Source organism: Sphaerodactylus townsendi, linkage group LG01 (assembly GCF_021028975.2).
Source record: "Sphaerodactylus townsendi isolate TG3544 linkage group LG01, MPM_Stown_v2.3, whole genome shotgun sequence".
Lineage (NCBI taxonomy): Eukaryota > Metazoa > Chordata > Lepidosauria > Squamata > Sphaerodactylidae > Sphaerodactylus > Sphaerodactylus townsendi.
In genome coordinates this window covers 71,313,428-71,335,088 of record NC_059425.1, presented here as the reverse complement: position 1 = coordinate 71,335,088, position 21,661 = coordinate 71,313,428, and the positions used below count along the sequence as shown (strand labels likewise).

At 44.7% G+C, this 21,661-nt stretch overlaps 1 protein-coding gene across 1 annotated transcript in view; it reads left to right on the top strand.

The window, feature by feature from the left end:
- The window catches only part of DNAH8 (dynein axonemal heavy chain 8), a 195,288-nt gene that overhangs the window by 133,951 nt on the left and 39,676 nt on the right, over positions 1-21,661 (top strand). The window contains 2 exon segments of the mRNA XM_048505004.1: positions 73-285; positions 6,975-7,102. Coding sequence (XP_048360961.1) covers positions 73-285; positions 6,975-7,102 — 341 coding nt within the window.

Here is a 21,661-nt window from a genome sequence, read left to right as displayed (position 1 = left end):
AAAAAACCCAAGCATAAACACACAAGTGCCCTGCACCTAAAGCAGCTTTGGTTGTTTTTCCCCCCTTTTCAGCTAATGAGTGGGCCATTTCTGCAGAGTCTCCAGCAGTTTGCGAAAGATTCGATTAATGAAGAAACAGTGGAATTGTTGCAGCCTTATTTTCAAATGGAGGATTATACTTTTGAAAATGGTAAAAAGGTCTGTGGTAATGTGGCAGGCCTCCTTTCTTGGACACAAGCTATGGCAATATTCTATGGCATAAACAGAGAAGTGTTGCCTCTTAAGGTAAACAACATCTATTTTCTATATGTTTCTAATTACTGAGTAACAAAATTGCTATAATATTGCACAGTTCAGTTTTTGTGGTCTTTTGTGTCTGTACCATGCTAGGTATGATGACAATGGAGATGTGCTTTCCCCCACCCTAATTTCATTAACCATGTAATTCAGTGGTTGTTTTGCCTGGGCAGGTTGCTCCAAATCTGGTGTTTGCTGAAACTGAAATTTGGTCGCAATTCCAGATGGTGACATTGAGCAGTCCAATATTGTTGATAACGTATGTTAGGATCTTATGAATGTGTGTGGAAGGAGCCTATGAAAGAAGAACTTCCTTTCTTCTTCTTCTTCCCTCCTAGCTTAGTTTGAGGCTTGTTGCAAAAGTTAGGAATAATTTTTCCCAATTAGCACTTCTCGCTGTCATTTTGTTGACTAGGGTTTCCCTGACCCTCAACAGAGGGTTTACAGGACTTGCAGCAGGGGTGGTGGGGTAAAAGAACATAAGAACATAAGAACTAGCCTGCTGGATCAGACCAGAGTCCATCTAGTCCAGCATTCTGCTACTCGCAGTGGCCCACCAGGTGCCTTTGAGAGCTCACATGCAAGATGTGAAAGCAATGGCCTTCTGCTGCTGCTGCTCCTGAGCACCAGGTCTGCTAAGGCATTTGCAATCTGAGATCAAGGAGGATCAAGATTGGTAGCCATAGATTGACTTCTCCTTCATAAATCTGTCCAAGCCCTTTTTAAAGCTATCCAGGTTAGTGGCCATCACCACCTCCTGTGGCAGCATATTCCAGACACCAATCACACATTGCGTGAAGAAGTGTTTCCTTTTATTAGTCCTAATTCTTCCCCCCAGCATTTTCAATGAATGCCTCCCCTGGTTCTAGGTAGATTGTGAGAAAGAGAGAAAAATTTCTCTGGGTCAACATTTTCACCCCATGCATACCTTTATAGACTTCTCTAACTCATATCCCCCCCTCAGACATCTCCCTCTCCAAACTAAAGAGTCCCAAAACGCTTCGCAGCCTCTCCTCATAAGGAAGTTGGTTGTGCTCCAATCCTTCCAATCATCCTTGCTGCCCTTTCTCTGCACTTTTTTCTCTATCTCTTCCAATCATCCTTTTTTGAGATGTGGGTGACTAGTAAACTGAACACAGTACTTCTAGTGCAAGCTTCGCTAATCCACTGCTTTAGTATAAGGGCATGACGCATCCTTGCAGCTCTTGGCTTATTATCAACTCCTTTCCTAATTATCCCTCGCAGCATAGAGTTTGCCTTTTTCACAGCCAAGCCATGGCATTGGAGTTGACATTCTCCCATGGAACTATCCACTCAAGACGCCTTAAACTCCTCCTTTCCTGGTCTGTGGACTGATAGCACTCGACCCCTGTAGCGTGTATGTGAAGTTTGGATTTTGGCTCCCTATGTGCATCACTTCTACATTTTATGCTACATTGAACTGCATTTGGGCCATTTCCCTGGTTTTCGCACTCACCCACTTTATCAAGGTCCTGCTGGAGCTTCTTCGCATGAATCCTTTGTGGTTCTCACCACCCTAAGCATAATTTGGTATCATCTGCAGAACTTGGCCACCACGCTTCTACCTGCACTCCCTACTTCCCAGGTCATTTAGTGAATAAGTGAAAGAGCACTGGTCCCAATACGGATCCTTGGGGGACACGCTACACCCTACATCTCTCCATACTGTGAGAACTTCCCATTTATACCCAACCCTTTGTTTCTGTTCCTTCGCTAACCAGTTTTTTTAATACATAGGAGGACTTCCCTCTTATTCCTTCATTGCTGAGTTTTCTCAACAGTCTCTTGAGCTGAGGAACTTCCTTGTCAAAAAAAGCCTTTTGGAAATCCAAGTAGACAATGTCCACTGGTTCCCCTTATCCATACATGTGTCTGTTTACACCCCTCAAAGAACTCTAGGTAAGCTCTTGTAAAGACAGGACTCTTGTCTCCTTACAAAAAGCCAGTGCTGGACTCCTTCCTTTCAGCATGGGTCTTGCTTTTCTCTACATTGTTGAATAATTTTATCTTTAATGATAGATTCCTACTAAATTCTACCAGGAAATAGATGTCAAACTGAGTGGCTCTTGTAATTTCCGGGGTATCCCTTCTTTAGACCCTTTCCTTTCTTTAAAGATTTGGTGTGACATTGGCCATACCTTCCAGCTCTTCAGGGATGGAGCTCTGATTTTCAGGGATAAGTTGCATATTAATATGAGGTGAACATCAGCAAGTTCATGCTTGAGCTCTTTAAGAACTCTCTGGATGAATGTAATCTGGGGCCAGGGATTCTGGTAGCATTTCTAGTTTATCAATGGCTGCCAGAACTTCTCTCTTTCCCTTTGTCTACCACTATCTTCTCGCTTAGTTCCTCGGATTCACCTCCCAAGAAGCTTGGTTCAGGTGCAGGAATTCCTTCTCCTCACCTCCTGGTAGGAAGACAGATGCAAAAGAATTCATTCAGCTCTCTCTGCAATCTCGCCGGTCAATCTTTTAGCACACCTTTGTTCCTTCCATCATCTAATGGGCCTACCGCAATTCCCTAGCATGGCTTTCCCTGTTTCTTTACCTGATGTACTCTGGAAGGAACTGGTTTTGTTAAGCTAGTCTTGATGTTCGCGAGCCATGCTCTTCTATAATCCTTTTTTGCCTCCCTTAGCAGCTTAAGCTCTGCTTCTCTTTGCCACCATTTGTGTTCTCTCTGGTATTCCTTCTAATCAGTTAAGTTAGACTTCATTTTCTAAAAAGAGCACTCCTTTTTTTTTTTCCTAATAATTTCCTCTAACGCCCCTTTTGTTAACCATGGTGGCTTTCTTTTTGACTGTGGCAGCTTGCCTTTCCTTAACTCCATGTGAACACATTCCAGCTGAGCTTTTAAGAGACTGTGTTTTTAAATAACTCTCCAAGAACCTTTGGACATTTTTGACTTCCTCTTGATTTTCCCTTTCAGCTTCCTTTCTGCGCACTATCATCCCCCTTCATCTTTTTTTGGGAGAAATTTCCCCTTTTCTGAAGGCAAATGTAACTACATTTAGTGAAGTTGTCACTTGTTCAAAGATGCAGAGATACTTCGAATCTGACAGCATTTGTGGTTTCCGCTTTTGTTCCCTTTATCTGGGCTCAACAACACTGGGACTCTCCCAAGCACTAGGTCCTGGGTCCCAATATAGGAAATCTAGCATCTAGGATCACATCTCCTCTGGTTGGTCTCTACAACCATCTGCTCTAAGCTCTCACAGCCAGTTTAAAGGCATATCCATCTGGTAATGTTCTCTCCTTACTGTGACTGCCCTGGAATATGCATTTTTTTCCAGTTTATGTGGGGATAGTTAAAAATTTGTCGCCTCTATTACACACAATGCACTATTTTTGCGTTTTGCTTGGCCTTCCTTCTAATACCCTTCTTTTTCCATCCTCAGAACCCTCTTATGCAGTACTTTGGTCAGGGGGGACGTATAATATATTCCTGTAATGTTAAAGTTATGCTTCACCCCCTGGTATTGATATCCAAGCAGTGCTTCTGTAGAGGAACTCAGCCCTCCCCTCGTGCATTGTCTATTTTATGTGTGACACTATGTTTCTTGATGGATGAGGGCCACCCCACCCCACACGCCTCCGTCCTATCCTCCTCTGTAGAGCCTGTAACCTCGGGATAACAGCTATCCCACTGGTTCTCCTATGGTCCACCATGGTCTCTGTGATGCCCACTTAAGGCATCAACAAGCCTGTCCCCTTCCTTTTCAAAGTCCTCTAGACTTCAGCTGCCCCATTTTAGGCTGGTTATTGAATGTTTCTACTTTATTAGCATAGAGACACTTTGTAGGAGCACTCCTGGGTCTCTAGTTCCCTAACCTGGGATTTATGTGGTTTTGCTCCTTCTAGCTGCCAGTAGATTACCTTTATCACTTTTAACACATTGCTATGCTCCTCAGCTTTGTATGTATGCTTGATTCTAGAAAACCTCTCCTCTCTCTGTCTGCATCCCCATGCGACTCTGTAGTCTCCTTTAACCGGTCACCTCAGCCTCCTGTCGTCACTTCCCCAAGGATTGATCAGTTTAAAAGCTTGTTCTTGCCACCTTTTTTTAATGTTGGAGTGCCAGCAGCCTGGGTTCCTCTTTGGTTAAGATGAAGCCCGGGCCCCTTTGGTGGCTACAGGCTCTGCCTTATCTCAAAAAGGTTCCCTCAGTTCCTGACAAAGCTGAAACCCTCTCGCCTTACACCCACCTTTATCATCCACGCGATTGAGACCCCTGTATCTCCTCGCTTGCCTAGCTTCCTCGGCCTTCCCAAGTGCTGGTGGAATGCTAGGTAGCATTTCAGTATAGAATGCCACCCTTGGGGGGTAAACCTGGATTTTTAACCTTTTTCCTCTAGCAGCCTAAATTTCAGCTTCCAGAACCTCCTGGCCGCTACATTTCCTGAATGTCATTGGTGCTTGCTAATGTGGGACTACAACTGCAAGTCGACTCCACCCCAGCACTGGTTCTAACAGCCTATTCAGCAGGGAAGCGTGACATCCTCAACTCTTTTCGTGCACTGTGGGCAGCGTGCAGGTAAGTCACTCATGCGGTCATCACTCTTTCCACAAACCCAACTCTCTATATTCCTAATATATTCCTAGCAAGGGGATTCTCCCGGTCATAGCTAAGCTCTGCCGTACTTAATGAGATTCTTGTACACATCACAAACCATGGAAAAGAAAAATACCTTTAGAAATTCTCCCCCCCAAAGAAATGCTGTACAGTCTCTGAAGCGAAGATGCATTTTTAAAAGCAGTGACTTCTAAATTGTACTATTAATAGTCCCATGTGATGATCTCTTTTTTCACCTCTCAAGTGTGTAATCGTAAATTTTATAAGCCCCAATGAAAAAATATTAGGAAGTCTTGTTAGTATTGAGTGAACAGGCAAAAGACTCTATGCACCATCTCTAATTCTCTCTGTACCTTCTAATTCTTAAGAGCATTTCCTTGGGAGCAATAAGCCTCTTCAAAGGTCAGTAGACTCTATTTAGGATTTCTGTTCTCCTTAAAGTGCTTTCCCTTTGGAAAGAGACAGAACCAAGCTCAAGCAGGCATGTCTTTTCTAGAGGGTGTAAAACATTTTGTAGGGAGGCAGCTCTATTAGGGCAGTTGTTATTAAACTTCTTTTTGTCTTTTTGTTTCTCTGTTCTCATGTAGCTTTCCATCTTATTGATAAAAAAGCTTAAAAAACAGTTGTAGAAAAATAGAGCAAATTGTGTGAAGCTTTCATTTCGCCATTGCCTTCTATTTTTTTTCTTATTTTAGGCTACAATTAATGGCAAAAAAACAAGAAGGACGTTTGAAAATAGCAAGTAAATTATGGAACAGCAAAAGGCTCAAGAGAATTATTATGATGAAAAGCAAGCAGAACTGGATAAAGCTAAGGGCAAGCAAAATTCCCGATGCAGCAATTGAATGGAGAAGATGGTAAAAAGAGAAACATTTTGTAACATAGAACTTTTGTTTTTACTATATGCGTACTTTGTTTTCCCTTAAAATAACATCTGGCAAAAGCCATTTCTTTTGTAAATTATTAAGGCATTTCTCTGATCATAAATGCTCTGGTAGTTACTATATATTAAGGTAGAGTTTTTTCCCTTTGGGACAAAAAAAAAAAAAAAAAAAAACTGTGGAAAGCTAACCTGAATCTAGATAAGGCAGAAGTAATGCTGGTCACAAAGGCTGATATTCTAAAGGGACTAAATCCATTTGTTCTAGAGATGACGTCATGTTGGCTTTTCAGACCAGGTTAACCGCCTGGAGTGCTCATGGACTCTGCCTTGCTGTTTGAAAAGCAGGTTAGCATTGTGGCCAGGAACACCTTCCATCAGCTGCATCTGATTTGCCAATTTTCTCATTAGTTAGACTTAGCCAATCTGCCCATAATGATACATGTTTCTGAACCGCACAGTTGGATTATTTCAACACATTCTGTGTGGGGCTGCTCTTGAAGATAACCTAGAAACTGCAACTGTCAGGGGATAGCCTCTGGAAACATATGTAGTGTGTGAGTGCTAAGTGGTGTCTAGTTGCTTCAAACCTGTTGTGACCCTATGAATTAATGACCCCTAAAATAGCATATCCATAACAGACTTGATTAGGTCTTGAAAACTCAAGTCTGTAGGCTTCATGCATTGTTCTCTAATCCATCTCATGTTGGGTCCCTCATTTCGTCAGCTCTCTCTATCTCTTCCTAACATTATTGTCTTTTCAAATGACTCTTTTGTCTTCTCATAATGTGGCCAAAGTACAATAGCCTCAGCTTAGTCATTTTAGAAGGAATGGAAAGACCCACCACTTGATGGGATCTAGAGTCTATGGTCATTTTCAGTGCCATCCTAAGCAGAGTTACAATGAGCTTACAAGAATGTGATTCTGTTTAGGATGGAACTGTAAGGTCTTTATACCTATTGCTGTTTCTGGAAAGGCAAGAAACTAAAGTAAACTAACAGCTAATAATGTTTGTTACCAACTATATGTTCAAAATGCTGTAATATTTTATTTCAGTTCCAGACTAGCAATTATCATTTATGCTATATAAGCCTTGAAGCATGTATTTGTTTTAAGTAAATTTATAAGATATTTTGAAGCAAAAGAGCTATCAAGGTGATAATTTGAAAAGTGTAATGTTATGTGGCATTTTGTCATTTTAGGACCTTTTGAATGATGCAGAAATGTGCAGAAAAAAGATGCAGGCAGCTTCTACACTGATAGATGGCTTGAGTGGAGAGAAAATTAGATGGACCCAACAAAGTAAAGAGTTCCGAGCCCAGATAAACAGGTACATTATTATATATGCCAAGGAACAGGGAGGAATTAATTTTAAAGTTTAGTGTCTTTCTAAAGAGGACATATTTGGCTCCAGTGCAATGGTACTCAAAATACTTCACTCTGACATTGATACTCTTGTTTTCTGGAATGGCATTGGTTTGGATCCAGCCATGTACCAACAAAAAGATAGAAAGACTCAGCATAATTCTTCTTGTGCATGATCTTATGCAACACCTAGTACTTTCCTTCCTATATGTTATAGTTCCCCAAATTTAATTGCCCAATATCTTGTACAATCAGAAACACAAGTGGGGATACAATGAGCAGTGGCGTATCTGCCCAGGGACATGGGGTAACTCATGTCTCCGGGCGCACGTCATCTGGTCATGTAGGGCAAAATCAGCTCCCCCATGTGACCAGAGAGCCCAGCCCCTGAGTGGAGGCAAGTCCTCGACTTGCCTCCAACAAAGCTACGGAGTCAAAACAGTCCAGCATGGAGGAGGCTGCTTTTTCAGCTGGCTGCTGGCAGAGTTAAAGTAAATGGGAGGTTAAAGTTCTTGGACCATCTTTTCTGCTATGGTCAGCATTTCAACAATAACTCTTTGAAAAGATAGTCTCACATTGGGCCTGCTAAAAACAGGGGGACGAGGCCATGTTCCTGATCTCCAAGGTCAGTGCATTGGACTATGTTTTCAAGTCATAACATAACCATGAGCCTTTGCTAAATATGCAGATTATTTTGACCTAGAAGGAATGGGAAGACCCACCACTTGATGGGATCCTCCCTCCCCCCCAGGCTCCCTGCAGCAACTTGTGGGGGTAGGACTCCAGGGGGCACACCCTCAGGAGGCTTTGTCTCCAGGTGCTGTTTGGACCTCGTACCCCTCTGACAATGAGTTTTGTTTAGTGCAAGCTGCTACCACTGAATGTCCGTTAGAATCTATGGTTTTCTCCAGATAGCCAGGGACAGAACTTCATCCACGCTTGGTCTGCATGGGCCACTCTGGCCAGTGCTGGGTAGCTGATGGGAAATCTTCGTGGAAGTTCCTTCGGAACATCTGAGACGAGTTTCAGGCCCCTACCCCTGGCTGGTCTAAGCCACACCTAAAGGGTACAATGTTAACCTTTTTAATATGTTCAGTTTATTAAATGTCTCATTAATTTATACTAGTAGGATATTAATCTCTTTTTTTATAGTCTCTGTTCTTTCTTTGTTTTTGTAAGCTAGGAGAATGATCAAATTACTTTCAAAATGGATTCAGTCTCTCATTATACAAGACCCTCGACTACGAATCGCTTGTAGGTTTCCCTGACCTAACTTGGTAGTCAGGACGCTTTTAAGGGGAGGCCCTTTCACTCTAAAAAGAAATAGGGAGGGGGCCATTTTGCTCGAATGAGAGAGTGGCATGAAAAGAGGTTTCAAATTCCTCAAATTCCTCACCTCCCAATGTACCACCATTGCTTTTAAGGGGAGACCCTATGCTAAAGCCCATTCTGATTGTGGAATCACTTACAGGGAACACTTTCAACCTAATCTATACTAGGTATCCCATGTAATGACTTTTCTTTACTTCATATCTGTAGTAAAAATTAATGATGCTGATGCATAAGGTACTGTAGTATCCTGACCCAAAGGTGACCCAGCAAGTTTCCATGGCAGAATGGGGATTTGAACCTGGGTTTCCCAGATCCTGGTCTGACACCTTAACCACTACACCACACTAATTTTCTGTTTTAATACATACTTTTGATTTGAAAATTCATATAAGTGTATTAGATGTCAGCTAAAAAACATGGCTGCATCGCTACAAGCAACTTTGAGAGTTGTAAAACCCAAAAAAGGACATTAACAATTATAGATTCATCATTTTTTGTAGACTCATTGAGATGTCAAACTGTGCACGGGTTTCCTCGTCAAGTACTGTGGCCCACTAACTGACATTCAGAAACTCTGTTTAAAGATTTCATGGGAGTAGAGATGAAAGCCCGGCAGCTTCAAGATCCCTACTGAAAAAACCAGAATCTAATTTCAATGTTGGTGGATCCACCTACAGTAAGTCTTTTTTCTGTGGGTTTTTTGTATCTCTAATCTCTAATTTTTATTCATGTTTATTGTTAGCTCATGAAGAAAACTTGACTTTTTACACCTTTTCTCCCTTAGTAGCTGGTTTGATATCCATGTTCTTTTCTAACTTACGAACAACATACCATCTTTCATTCCAGCATTGGAACATAGTTTCATAAAGCCTTTGATTTGATATTGTAGATTGGATGCTGTATAATGCAGTTCTAGCAGCATTCTCTCCTGAACACTACCATAATATGCCCGGAAACCACACAGCACCTGAGCATTCCTGTTTTAAAACCTCTCTTGACACAATTTGATGCAGTTGATTGCCATCAATGTCAAGAGGACCCTTGAGCTCTGTGAGAAGGCCATGGAGATGGAAACTCGTGTTAGGGAAACCAGTGAGACCTAAACCCCAGGGTAGCAAGGCGTCTTGAGTTCCATTTGGAATTATACATCTAAAGGAAGAAAATACACAATGACTAACTGCTTGCCATGATACGAAGACAGGACCGAGAGTCATTGCATGAAGTATTTACAATCCCCAGATGAATTTGAAGGACCAAGCCCAGCTATTGAAGGTGCTTACATAACATCTTTTAATTTATTTATGTAATGGATACATTTTACATGATGAATAATGATTGGACATTTACTAATGTATGATGGATGGATGGATGAATAATGATTTGATGGATGGATGGATGGATGGATGGATTTGGATGATTATTTAATGATGATGGATTGACGGATTTGGATGGATGGATGGATGGATGGATGGATGATGATGATGATGATGATGATGGGTGGGTGGGTGGATGGATGGATGGATGGCATGACAGGTTTGTAATGGATGGATGGATTTATTTGATGGATGGATGGATGGTTACGGATGGATGTTTGCCCATTGTGGGTCAGTCATCAAGGTAGAAATTATTGTGGGCTAGTCATATTTACTCCACCTCACAGGACTGATGTGTATATAGGGAATGAGCCCTCGGAAGCAAGGGAATTATCAGGCTACATGACCCTGCCTGAAGAGTTCAAAGTAACAGGGATTATACCTTGGGATTGGCTCTATTCCTGAATTGTTCTGTGAAGCATGGCTAGAAGTTTTGAGTTGGTATGGAATCACAGCAGCATTCATATTGATATGCTGTCTCTGTAACCATCTTGCTACATTGGAAAGAATTGAACAGGCTTATTTGAGTTATTATTCTTTCAGAAAGCTCTATGTACAACTCATCACTAAGAGGTCTCCATATTGTACCTGACAAAATCCATTCTACCATTAATGGAATGAAATTGAGGACCCAACCATAGTTACCTAATAAACTGTCATTTTATAATTTCACAACGTAATTTAGCGAAAGGGAAGACTTCTATGCATGAAATGATCTATTCCTGTCAATGATATTCTTTATATGGTACCATTGTTCAGTGTGTAGCACGTTAAGGCAGCAGGCACAGTTCATGAGATTCTTATTTGACTTGACTCTGTCTAAAATTTTGTATTGTAGCAAGGGGGGCCACAATGTTTGCTGGACTCCTCCTCTCCTTGGCAAAGAGAGAATCCTGAACTCCTCCCAAGCTTTTTCATTCTTGGGGATGACATCCTTTTCCCTGTGAGCAGCACTCGGAGAGATTTAGAGCTTTGCCTTGTAGGAGGAAGTGATGCAACCACACTTCCATGTGGTTTACTCCTCTATCAAGATCCAAACCCATTGATACCCATCCCTGGACTTAAGGTATTCTCAGAAAACCCAGGAAGATTTTAGCTAAATTATATGGCTGTCTTTACAACAACACTTCACCTACAGAAGTGGTGGATAATTTGTGAAAGTAGCATCACCATTTATGATTTGATATAAATTTAACCTCATGAAAAATAATTGAACACAGCAATTATTAAATCCTTGTGTTCATAAAAGAGCTCAAACCTATAAAGTATATTTGTAAAGATGAATCGGTATACCGGCCTTATTTAGCAATAAGGTTTAGTATCACCTGTATCTCAAATTATAAGTGTTTAGGGAAATTGTTTTTACAGCAAGAAAGAGACTGTTTATAATCAAATACATGTTCTGAAATGTATACCATGATTACTGGCACATTCCTGGGATAAAGCGGGGAAACCTCCTCAAGAGGTGAAAATGACTCAGCACCAATGGCTTACAATTCTATGCAGTACCATGACTGATGCTGGGAGACACATTAAAGCAGCACACAACCCTTTGGGCATAAGCACCACCTTGATAAGAATCTTATTCTCCTGCAAACACAGGGTTACATGCCAGCACCATTTTGTGACAGGGTTGCCCTGCCTTTGTCTGGCTTCTTCTGAACCCTTTAGGCCCAGGTGAACACCTCATTTGCCAGCATAAACTCCAAAGGCAAAAGGCACGCTTCCATGAGCCTCGCCATAGAACGCTTTCACAGGGGTTCATGGAAGCATCCCTGTTGGTTGAGCCACACCGCGAACTTAATTCCCAGCTCTTGAGCGTGGTTACCTGCACCACACTGCAATCACTTTGGCCCTGCCAGCATGCCAACCATCACTCCACTGCTAGGTTTGCAGTGTTAGTCAATAAGTAAGCGCATCTTTATAAATGCATTCTTCATTGCAAGCCTCAAAGAGTTCATCAGATGGGTCGTGCTCTGGCCCACCACCAGATGAATCACAATTTACCTCTAAAACGCCTAAGTTTTCTAAAGTGGTTTGGTCAAGGTGCAGAGCACTGGCACCTCTCTCAGGCAAAGAATACAACCCACTGCTTACTCATAGTGTAATTCCATGAGAATGAGACTCTGTTTAAGGGCATTATGTGGGGAGGGGTATGGCGCCGAAGAATAGGCATTCTACATTGGTGTGCTATGAGGGAAAGCTGTAAACAGAGGTTTCGCATTTTTTCAGATACTGTTAGTTGACGAAGCAACTTTGCAAGGCATTAATAATGTCTCTTTAAGAATAATCTAGGATAACATTTTTCAATCCAAAGTCATTTGCTGACACTAGAGATCTTGCAAAACACTGGCATGTTACCCAAGGCCCATAAAATCCCGCGATACAAAAAAAAACCGTTTGGGCATGGAGTCCCTACAGTTTCCAGTAATCTAAATCAGCTCCATCCTGGTTCTGGTGTGCTCTCCCTCTTATATCCTGCAAATTCTTTTCAAAACGGCAGAAGGTGCAACTTTTGAAAACACAGGCTGAGGCCAGATCAGTGGCAGCCAACAGGCAATGCGCCACTCAATCACACTATTTCTGTCAGTGGAAAATCCTCCTTCTGTGGCCCTCCCACGCCTAATTCTGGTCTCCCGGCGGTGCCTGCCTCCCGATAGAGACTAACCTCTACCTCTACAGGCCTGAATGCGGCAGGCTTCCGCCCCTCCCGCCTGCCTTCCTGCGGCAAGTGCGCCGCGCTGTGGGGGGAGGGGGCAGCCGGGGCAAAAGCCAGAGTGTGCACTCTGGCCACTCACGCCAGCCAGAACGGTGGGGGGGGGAGACACAGGGAAAACAATCGGTTTTATTTTTCTCCTCCCGAGCATTTTGTTCATTCCAGCCAAATCAGAGCACAGGTCAACAGGTCTGCACCTCTTGGTCATGCGGCCTATAAGACAGGTCTTGCAGAAGAGAGGGGTTACCATGCTGGCAACGTAAGATTAAAGTCGCCTACCTAAGCTGTGCCATCAAAACAAGAGGGGAAGGTACGGTTCCTGTTCCACCAAACACAAACACACCCAGAACGAAGAACAAAAGAGTCATGAGCAGATCGTGGGTTCAAGGTGGGAAATAGTTAAAATTCACTGTTTGAGCACAATTAACTTTGTTCCTCAATAGATGCAATGGTAAGGGGAGGAAACCGTGACAAAAGGTGCTGCACTTATTGTCTAAAGGCTTATTTTTTTCAAAGGGGATCTCACCAAAATTGATAAAATACAGGCATCTTGTCTTACTTTTGTGTTGCAGATCAATAATGAAGGCCACTTTTACCTGCAGGCTGTTACTGTCAGATTTCATTGCATCTTCAAATGGTACAACTAAAAAAAACAACATTTAGTATGTTACCTGATAGCACTTTGTAAATGTCCAGATTAGTGAGGGAAACCCACAAGGCTTAGGAGACAGAACTAGCAATAAAACACATTATTGTCACTAAGGTAAAGATGTCTCCAGATTCACAGACCGCTAGAAAAATGATGGATTAAAACAGAAAGAGGTATAATAATGAACCATAAGTAAGTGATTTCAAGTTTTAGAAATAAACAAATCTAAAGCCACTTGTGAATGACGAGGCCTTTTTTCTGGAAACAATGTTACATTGAGTAAAACCCAATATTTCACACTGTTGCAATACACAAAATATTTTGGGATTGAAAGTTAATGGATGCCCCCATGAAGTCTGTAAGTTCTAAAATCAAGACTCGTCAGAGCATCATTCTATGGCACCCCTTGTTTTCTCCCCATAGTTTTACTCTCCTGGGACAGCACCACCAAAAATAGGGTAGATGATTACAAGGCCACCTTTGTACTCATCATAATAAGATTCCTCCTTGGCTGCTATGGCTTTCTCTACAGCAATGGTGAATCTAAGCAAGTTTCAAGCAGTAATTAGGTAGTTTTGGTTTCATTGGGGGAACTGCTGTCATAACCTATTTTTAGTTCTCCCAGATGCCATTTTCTGCTCTGTGGTTGAACTCTTTAAAGTAACTTTCTACCCTGTGAGATATTTATTTCTAGTCCATTTTAGTATATTCCACAATTTCCCTGCATGGAAAATGTGTAGTTTACTAAACTAAAATGTTGAACAACAATCTCTTTTCAAGTCGAAGTAGTTACAAAGACTGTTACTTATGTCCAGGGTGTCATATGTTGCTTGAGAACCAGAACTCCCAAGAGATAAACAGCTTTTAAAGTGCAGGGTAAATATGTCACGGCTTCTTGCAAGAAGTTCCTACCTGTTTAACCGCACTGGACATTGTATCACTTAATATTTTCTAATACTTTTAGTTCTCTTTTGCTTCCATTGTAGATGCCCTTGCCCACAAATTGTTTGTCTCTCCTATGTTTTATGTTTATTTATTCCCACATTCTGTGTTCATCTCAAAACTCTGTCACCAGTAGTGTTCTGTTTACACAAATGTTCATGATTTGTTCACACTGCCTGGAATCACTGCAATACCCTATGCAGCCCGCCTACTCAGACCAGCATGTCACCAGAGCCTAATGAGCTGTTCAGAGCCCTAAGTTCTAAATGAAAGTTCCTGGGACCAGTCATTGGACCTGCTGGTGTCCTCAGTAAAACTATTTCCAACCTCTATTCTACCCATCCTCAGCCAAATGACCTCCCTCATATTATTAGGAGGCTAACATTAAGAACCCAGTTTGAATACTTAAAAAGAACACCATTCAGGAGTATCTTTTTCTTCAAGGGAGTACTTTTTCTTTTCAAGGGTAGACAACACTGAATCATAAATATTTCCGAACACACCTAGAAGACAGCCTTTCACTTAAAGGACCACTTTTATTGAGGACAGGAAGTGGTAATTATCCCATGCCCTTTGGATAACATTATATTGTGAGAAGAATTTCATTAAATCAGGATCTTATTTCAAGGCAGGCTACCATATAGGTGTTAAACATTTTATTATGAATGTGGCACTTCAACAGCTGTCAGCCTTAGCTGGTACCATAGAATTCAAAGCCCACTCAACACTGCACAATTTTTTTCTGCTTCACAGAAGATCCTGCCTCTGCCCCTGCGCTTTTCCAGCCTCACTGGGCATTTGGATGTGTTTTCCTTGACCTCAGCCATCCTTTTTCAGCCCCGGACAAGGTCAAGCAGGAAGCTCCCAGGAGCCCCCACCTACCAACAGCTAAATGAACACCTGTGTTACTGTGAGCGTTTGAGCTTGCATTAAAGGAATTTGTCCATCTTGCTAAGTCAAGAACAAACCATGCTTAAGGGGATACCCAATTTCATATCCGCATTATAGTTCGGTCATTATTTTGTATGTACTCAACTGAATGCAGAACAGCTGCCTCAGCACCAGCTGTTCCCTCCCTATCTGACATTCCGTAGCTTATTTGACCATGAACAGTCCCAACGAATGGTCTCATGGTCCTCCATAGGTGCCCTACCAGTTAGAGCAGTCCCAGAAACCCATGATTGTCACCCCACAGAACTTGAGGAGGAAATGTGAATTCAGCATCTCTTTTCTTTTGCTATTGCTGCCTCTTGTATATGGTGTTTTGGCTGGATTATTATGTCACTTTTACTCCCAAAGCCTTTTAGACATTTCTGGCGTCTATGGAATTCCTTACATTGTGGCAGGAATCCTAATTCATCTATATTCTTGTGCAGTGGACCTCTTGTGCTTGGCGACATGGAGAGAGTTTGAATGTTACTGGCGAGGAAGTAAAGCGGTAGCCCCCAAAGAGACTCCGACGCCTTTCCCTTCTGGATCTGGAGAAACCGGCAGGAGAATCGGGCCTCGCTGGTGGCTCTTTCCCGTCCTCGTGATCAGCACGTAAAGTCTTCCTTTACTCACCGTTGGAACGAAGGGACGTAAGCGACGACAATGGGGACTTCCATGAAATTAGTTTGTATTGTCCATGGATCGAGCGCCTGTGGATCGGATCTCTACCCGTTCTCGTGGTGGATTATTACAAAACCATCAGATGCAGGTCCTGTCATGTGGAGGAGACGGGCTTGACGCTCACCTTTCATCGCGGCAACTCCAGGAATCCATTGAACGATTCCTGGACTTCGTATTTTGGTGATGCTCCCAAGGAACCACCGTATTGCACAGCACTGGGGCCCGTCCAAAGGACACCGGGACTCAATCTGGAATTGGGAGGGGTATCCGTATCGCTTCCCCAATCGGACCCCTATCCCGTTCCGGCGGCCGCACCTGAGGTGCCTCGGGAGCCACCGGCGACTACGGGCGGCTACGGTGTCCCCGATGGCTCGCCTCCTGATGACGAAGAGTCTGAAGAAAGCCTGCATTCCCAGCCGGATTCCGGGTTTCCTCTCCCATCGAGAGAAGACTGGGATGAGGAAGTAGGGCGACTTCGAGATGATACCAAGCGGCATGGAACCGTGAAGCGCCAGCTATGGGAGGAAGGAACGGGCACAGTTGCAGCAAGAGCGAAACCTGCAGAGGGACCGGGAACAAAGTAACGCCAAAGTTATCCAGCTCCGAAGTTGGACCGCATTGCCAAAGACGCCAGCTCCAACGACATTAATATGCTCCAGAATCTGTCAGTCCATGATAAAGTCCTGGAAACAGTCCAGACTGGATTTACAACAGCAACGCGAAAGCCGTTCCATGGAGCTCTGCGCCACACCAAAGTGAACTCTACTGGAAGCCCCATAAACGGGACGAACTCCAGTTAAGTTAGAACGAGAAAAGCTGCTTTGCATCGCGCACTCAAGATGCATTGGCTCGCCAAGGAGAGGGAGGCTGGCTTTCACGTTGGAGAGTAAACTAAGCGAGGCAGCAGACCAGGGGCCCCCAAGTTGGAGCCTATGCTGTTACTGATCAGGCCGGGTGCCAGGGGGGCCGCTGTGCCTGGGTCCCGCCACCCGAACGCCATAGCTGTATGCCGCCAGCGCCCCCGATTCCGGCCCCCCCCGTGCATAACAGCTGCTCTGCCCAACCTGCTCAACCAGCGCAACCACCTCCTGGCAGCAGGCTTGCCAGGGCCAGTCGAACGGGGCTACTATCGGCCCCCCCGATACCAGCCCGTTTTGATGGGACCGCTTCCAAACTTCCTACTTCATCTTGCAACTCAATGCCCACTTGGAAGACTACTTGATGATCTATACCGGTCTGAACGGCCGAAAAATACACGGATTATCATCGGCTCAGTCCTGGATGGGGCAGCAGCCGACTGGTTCGTGACTCGTTGTTTGGATTTGCAGGATGAGGACTCTCGTGACAGTGCCCGACTGTTCCTCCAAGCTTTAAGAGCTACGCACAAGATCCAGGCGCCCGAGAATGAAGCTATCCGCACCATCAAAACCATCCAGCAAGGCAACCGCCCGTTTGCAGAATTTGTCCGGTGAGTTTGCTGTCGCGGCGGCTGCCTCGAGCTTCCTCCTGAGTGGCCTGAACGCATGAAATGCGAATACTTCTACCGGATGCGCGGTGGACAGCAAACTACGATGAAAGCGGTGTTTTTTAATTCCGGGTTCCTCGTACCATCTGCTTTAGATTGGATCCAGTTGGGGTCTCCAGGTGGCGTCTCGTTTGGAATACGCTCGTCAAGGAGGCCTTGCTTCACGCCCTAAAACCACTTAGCCTGTGTCCACCAAATCAAGCCCCACCGGCTCCTACCGAAACCACTCTCTGGAACGCCACGTGCGCCGACTTTGGGTTGTGTCTTTACTGCGGAGGGCCAGGTCATCTAGCCGCCAACTGTCCCAAGAAGCAAAAACCAACTCGCTCCAGCTCACAGCGCACCTCCGTCCTGCCAAACCACCACGCGGAGTCAGGGTCGTACTCCCACTGGCTCAAGTCTAAAAGCGGTGACCGACGCAAGCCAGCCAGAGGAGCCAGGAGAGGAAGCAGCTGTTTACTTTCTTCAGCCCCCATGGCGGACATGGGCCCGACTTCTGATAGCGGTGAGTGAAGTGCAAGCGCCTCCCATTACTGTTCAAGCATTTCTGGCCAACCCCGCTAAACACACTCGCATTATAGCCTCGACGCCTTGTGGATTCCGGCTGTTCCCACTGCTTAATGCGGCCCCAGGTGGCAGAGGAGCTAGGTCTCCAGACCGCATTCCCCTGGCTAAGCCCATACCATTCACTCCAAATGGACGGGTAGCCCCCTCGGAAACGAAGGACCGGCCCATAGTACAAAAAAACACAGCCGGTTCTCCCTCCGCCATACTTGCACTATTGGGAGAAAATTAGTTTCATTTTGAAGCTTCAGTGGCCGCAAACACTCCATAGTTTTGGGGTGCATGCTGCTTGAAGTTTATTGTTACATGAACCAAAAATTCATTTTGGAAAAGAAAGGGATCCTAGAATTCACTGACCCTCCCCATGCGGTGAACACATGAATTGGGAAGAAAACTCCAACGTCTCCTGACACACCCCCCCTCCCTGGCTTCCTCAGTGATTGCTCCCGGGATTCTATTGGCATCCTGTACCTGCATATCATGATCTAGCCAGAGTTTTTCTAGGAGCAGGAATGCGATCAGTTGCCACCCCACAGAGACACTGGGACTGTAAAATTGTCATACAACCAGGGGCACAACTACTCAAGGGTAGAATCTTAACTCGGTGATATGAGTCCCAATGAGGAGAAGGAACTTCGTGCCTCTCTTAGACAAGAAGAACCTTGCTTTCGCTGAGGTTCATCACGGCCGGGCTACCAAACACACACCGCGCGCTGCTCCCCGTTTTGTTTTGTCAAAAAGAAAGATGGAGTCTTTCACGTTTCTTGCACAGATTATCGAGGTCTCAATCGCGGTCTCCCTGTCCAATAAATATCCTTGCCTTTGATCAAAGGACCTTTTAGATTGCACTTTTCGGCAAAGGACGCATTTTTTTTTACTAAATTGGACTCTTGAGAGAAAGCTTTTACTACAGAGTCAGAATTGCTGAAGGATACTATGAACACCCTGATCATGCGTTTAACACAAAGTTTGGACAGTTTGAATATTAATAATGCCATTAGGGTTAAGTGGGGCCCTTCGAGCTTTCATGGCCCTTTATCAAGCGAAGTTCTCCATGATTTACTGTACAAAGGGAGTTGTTGTATACTCTTAGATGACGTTTTAATTTACTCTGACAAAACTATAAGAAGAGCATGAAATATTGGTTCAGAGAGGTATTGAAACGGCTTTGTTTGACAACTCTCTCTTTGCCAAACTCTCCAAATGCTGTTTTCATCAGACCTCCATTGACTATTTGGGTTATCGGATCTCAAGCCCGAGGGCTTAAAAATGGATCCTCTACTAGGAAATTGACGAAGATCCTCCAATGGCCTGCCCCCCACCAACCGCAGTAGCAAGAACTCCAGTACGTTTCTTGGTTTTGCTAATTTCTACCGTGATTTTATACCCCAATTTGCTGAACTGACTCTCCCTTCCTCACAGACCTCTTACGCACTAAGGGTAAAAGATCCACACACTGTCCGCCAAGCCCGGGGCCCCCCTTTCCTGTGGTCTGAGGAATGTCAAACAGCCTTTCAATCCATATTAAAATTCATCGCGTTTACTCACGAACCTATCCTAAAGCACCCTGACCCAGATCTCCTGTTTGGTGGTTCGCGTGGACGCCTCCGGACCAAAGCACTTGGGGCAGCCCTGTTGCAGAAAAAATAAAGATGAGTAGGACTGGTTCCGTGTAATTGCTTATTTAATTCTAAAAAAAATTCTCTGGTGCCGAACTCCAACTGGACTGTGGGAGACAAAGAGACTGCGGCCATCAAAGTAGCACTCTCCACTTAGGGCGCCGCACTGGAAACTGGAGGGGAGCTAAGCACCCCTTTCAAGTTTGGTCCGGATCATAAAACCTGGCAGCTCTTTCCACCCCCCTCAAGATGTCCATAAAAACAACGTTGGGCGATTTCTTTTCTCACCGTTTCTCTCTTTACAGTCCATTTTTTTCCTGGGAAAACCAACAAACTGGCTGGATCGGCTCTACCAGCCTACACCGGGAGAGGGTGGGGCTGCCTTACCGCAGACTTATTCCACGCACTGTTCTTTCCCCTCCCAGGTTGGGGTTGGCTGTCACCCGATCTCAAACGTCCGCTTCTCCTCCACCCCCCGTTCCCAGTCGTCGCTTCTCGCTTTCCCTGCGGGAACTGGAGGTGAGGCCCGAGAGGGCTGCCACGAGCCTCCAGCGTGCCGCAAGGAGACTCCCAATTGGCGTTTGGAGAATGGAGTTTGGCGGAGGGGGGACTGTTGGCACGATGGCCTCCCCCCCCCCCTCCGCCAGAAGCAGGTTCTTGAAAGCTTGCCCACGCATGCGAACCGTTCGGCTGGACATTTTGGCTTTTGAAAACTCTGCATTTTAGCCGCCCGGCAGTTCTTGGTGGCGCCAAGAATGCGCAAGAGACATTGAGGCATACATTAAAGGCTGCTCGGTTTGTGCAGAAGCCAAAACCATCCCGGGAAAGCCCCATGGACCTATTAAGAGAACTCCTCTCCCGGTAGCCTCCATACGCCCTTGGGAAGTCATCTCCATGGATTTTATTACAAGATTTGCCCGAAAGTCAGCTGGCAACACGGTGGTTTTATGGGTGAGTGGTAGACTTGATTCTCTCAAGCAAGCCCATTTTTATTCCATGTTGCTTCTATCCCCTCCGCTTCCTAAGTTGGCACGGCTGTTTATTCAACATGTTTACCGTCTCCATTTCCGCCCCGTATAAGGGTGAGGTCTCGACCCGCTTTGACCCCCAATTCATCTCGAAGTTCTGGAAAGCGTTTTTTTAGGGTTGTTGGGGGCAGCTTACCCGACTGCGTCGCCGCCCCTACCACGTTCAAAGTGTGACGGGCGAGACGGAGAGAGCGAATCATGAACCCTAGAGCAGTATTTACGTTGTTACACCAGCAGCTACCACCAAGACAATTAGTGCGAGAGCTTATTCCGTTCGCGGAGTACGCATACTACAACAATGCGCGTGTTCATAGTAGTACAAAGAAAACCCCTTTGAAATTGTGTCTGGTGCAGCTTCCTTCGGCCGCCCGTTGCCCACAACTACCCGCAGCAGCTTTGGGACCCCAGAATTTCAACAATGAGATTTCATCCCCTAGTCGAGGGATGGAAGTCGGTCCAGACCGCTTCTTTACAACAAGCAAAGGACTCCCAAAACTGCAAGCCGGATAAACACCGCATTTCCGGATTTTCCTCTGCGTGGTGGTAAGGCTCCTGGGTGTATTTATTCATACAAAAAAAAAATCTCAGAGGCGTGCATAAATATTCCAAAACTTGGCAAGAGATTTGTGGGACCTTTTCAAGATTACTAAAGTGATTAATGATGTCACTGCTTTCGCTTAGATTTTGCTCTAACTCTCTTAGTAACATCCATCCTGTGATCCCTTCCAGCTTGCTCAACGAGGCTCCCGCTTCCGATGCCTGGCCGCGACTCCGAATGGAGGAGGCCCCCACCGACTATTATGTGATTAATACAAGCACTACTGTGAAATTGACGCTTATCCTGGACTCTCGAAACTTTTAATGTAAACGCTTTGCAATATTTAGTTTCTTAGGGTGGGATATTCCTCTGGAGTATAATCAATGGGTTTATTCCGAAAACATTGAAGCCCCCACCCTTATTTCTGCTTTTCACCGCGCCTTTCCGCATAAACCTGGGGGGAAGGGGTCTTCTTTAGGGGAGGCAGAGTGTAAAGGATTCAGTGGTGTTGATGGTGAAGTAACCTTGAGTACATTCCACAGCCCGGGCGATAGGCCAGATGCATCGGCGGAGACTTTATCTTTGCGCGGGAGATGAAGACTCTGTTCCCATGGGAAGCAGGAAGGG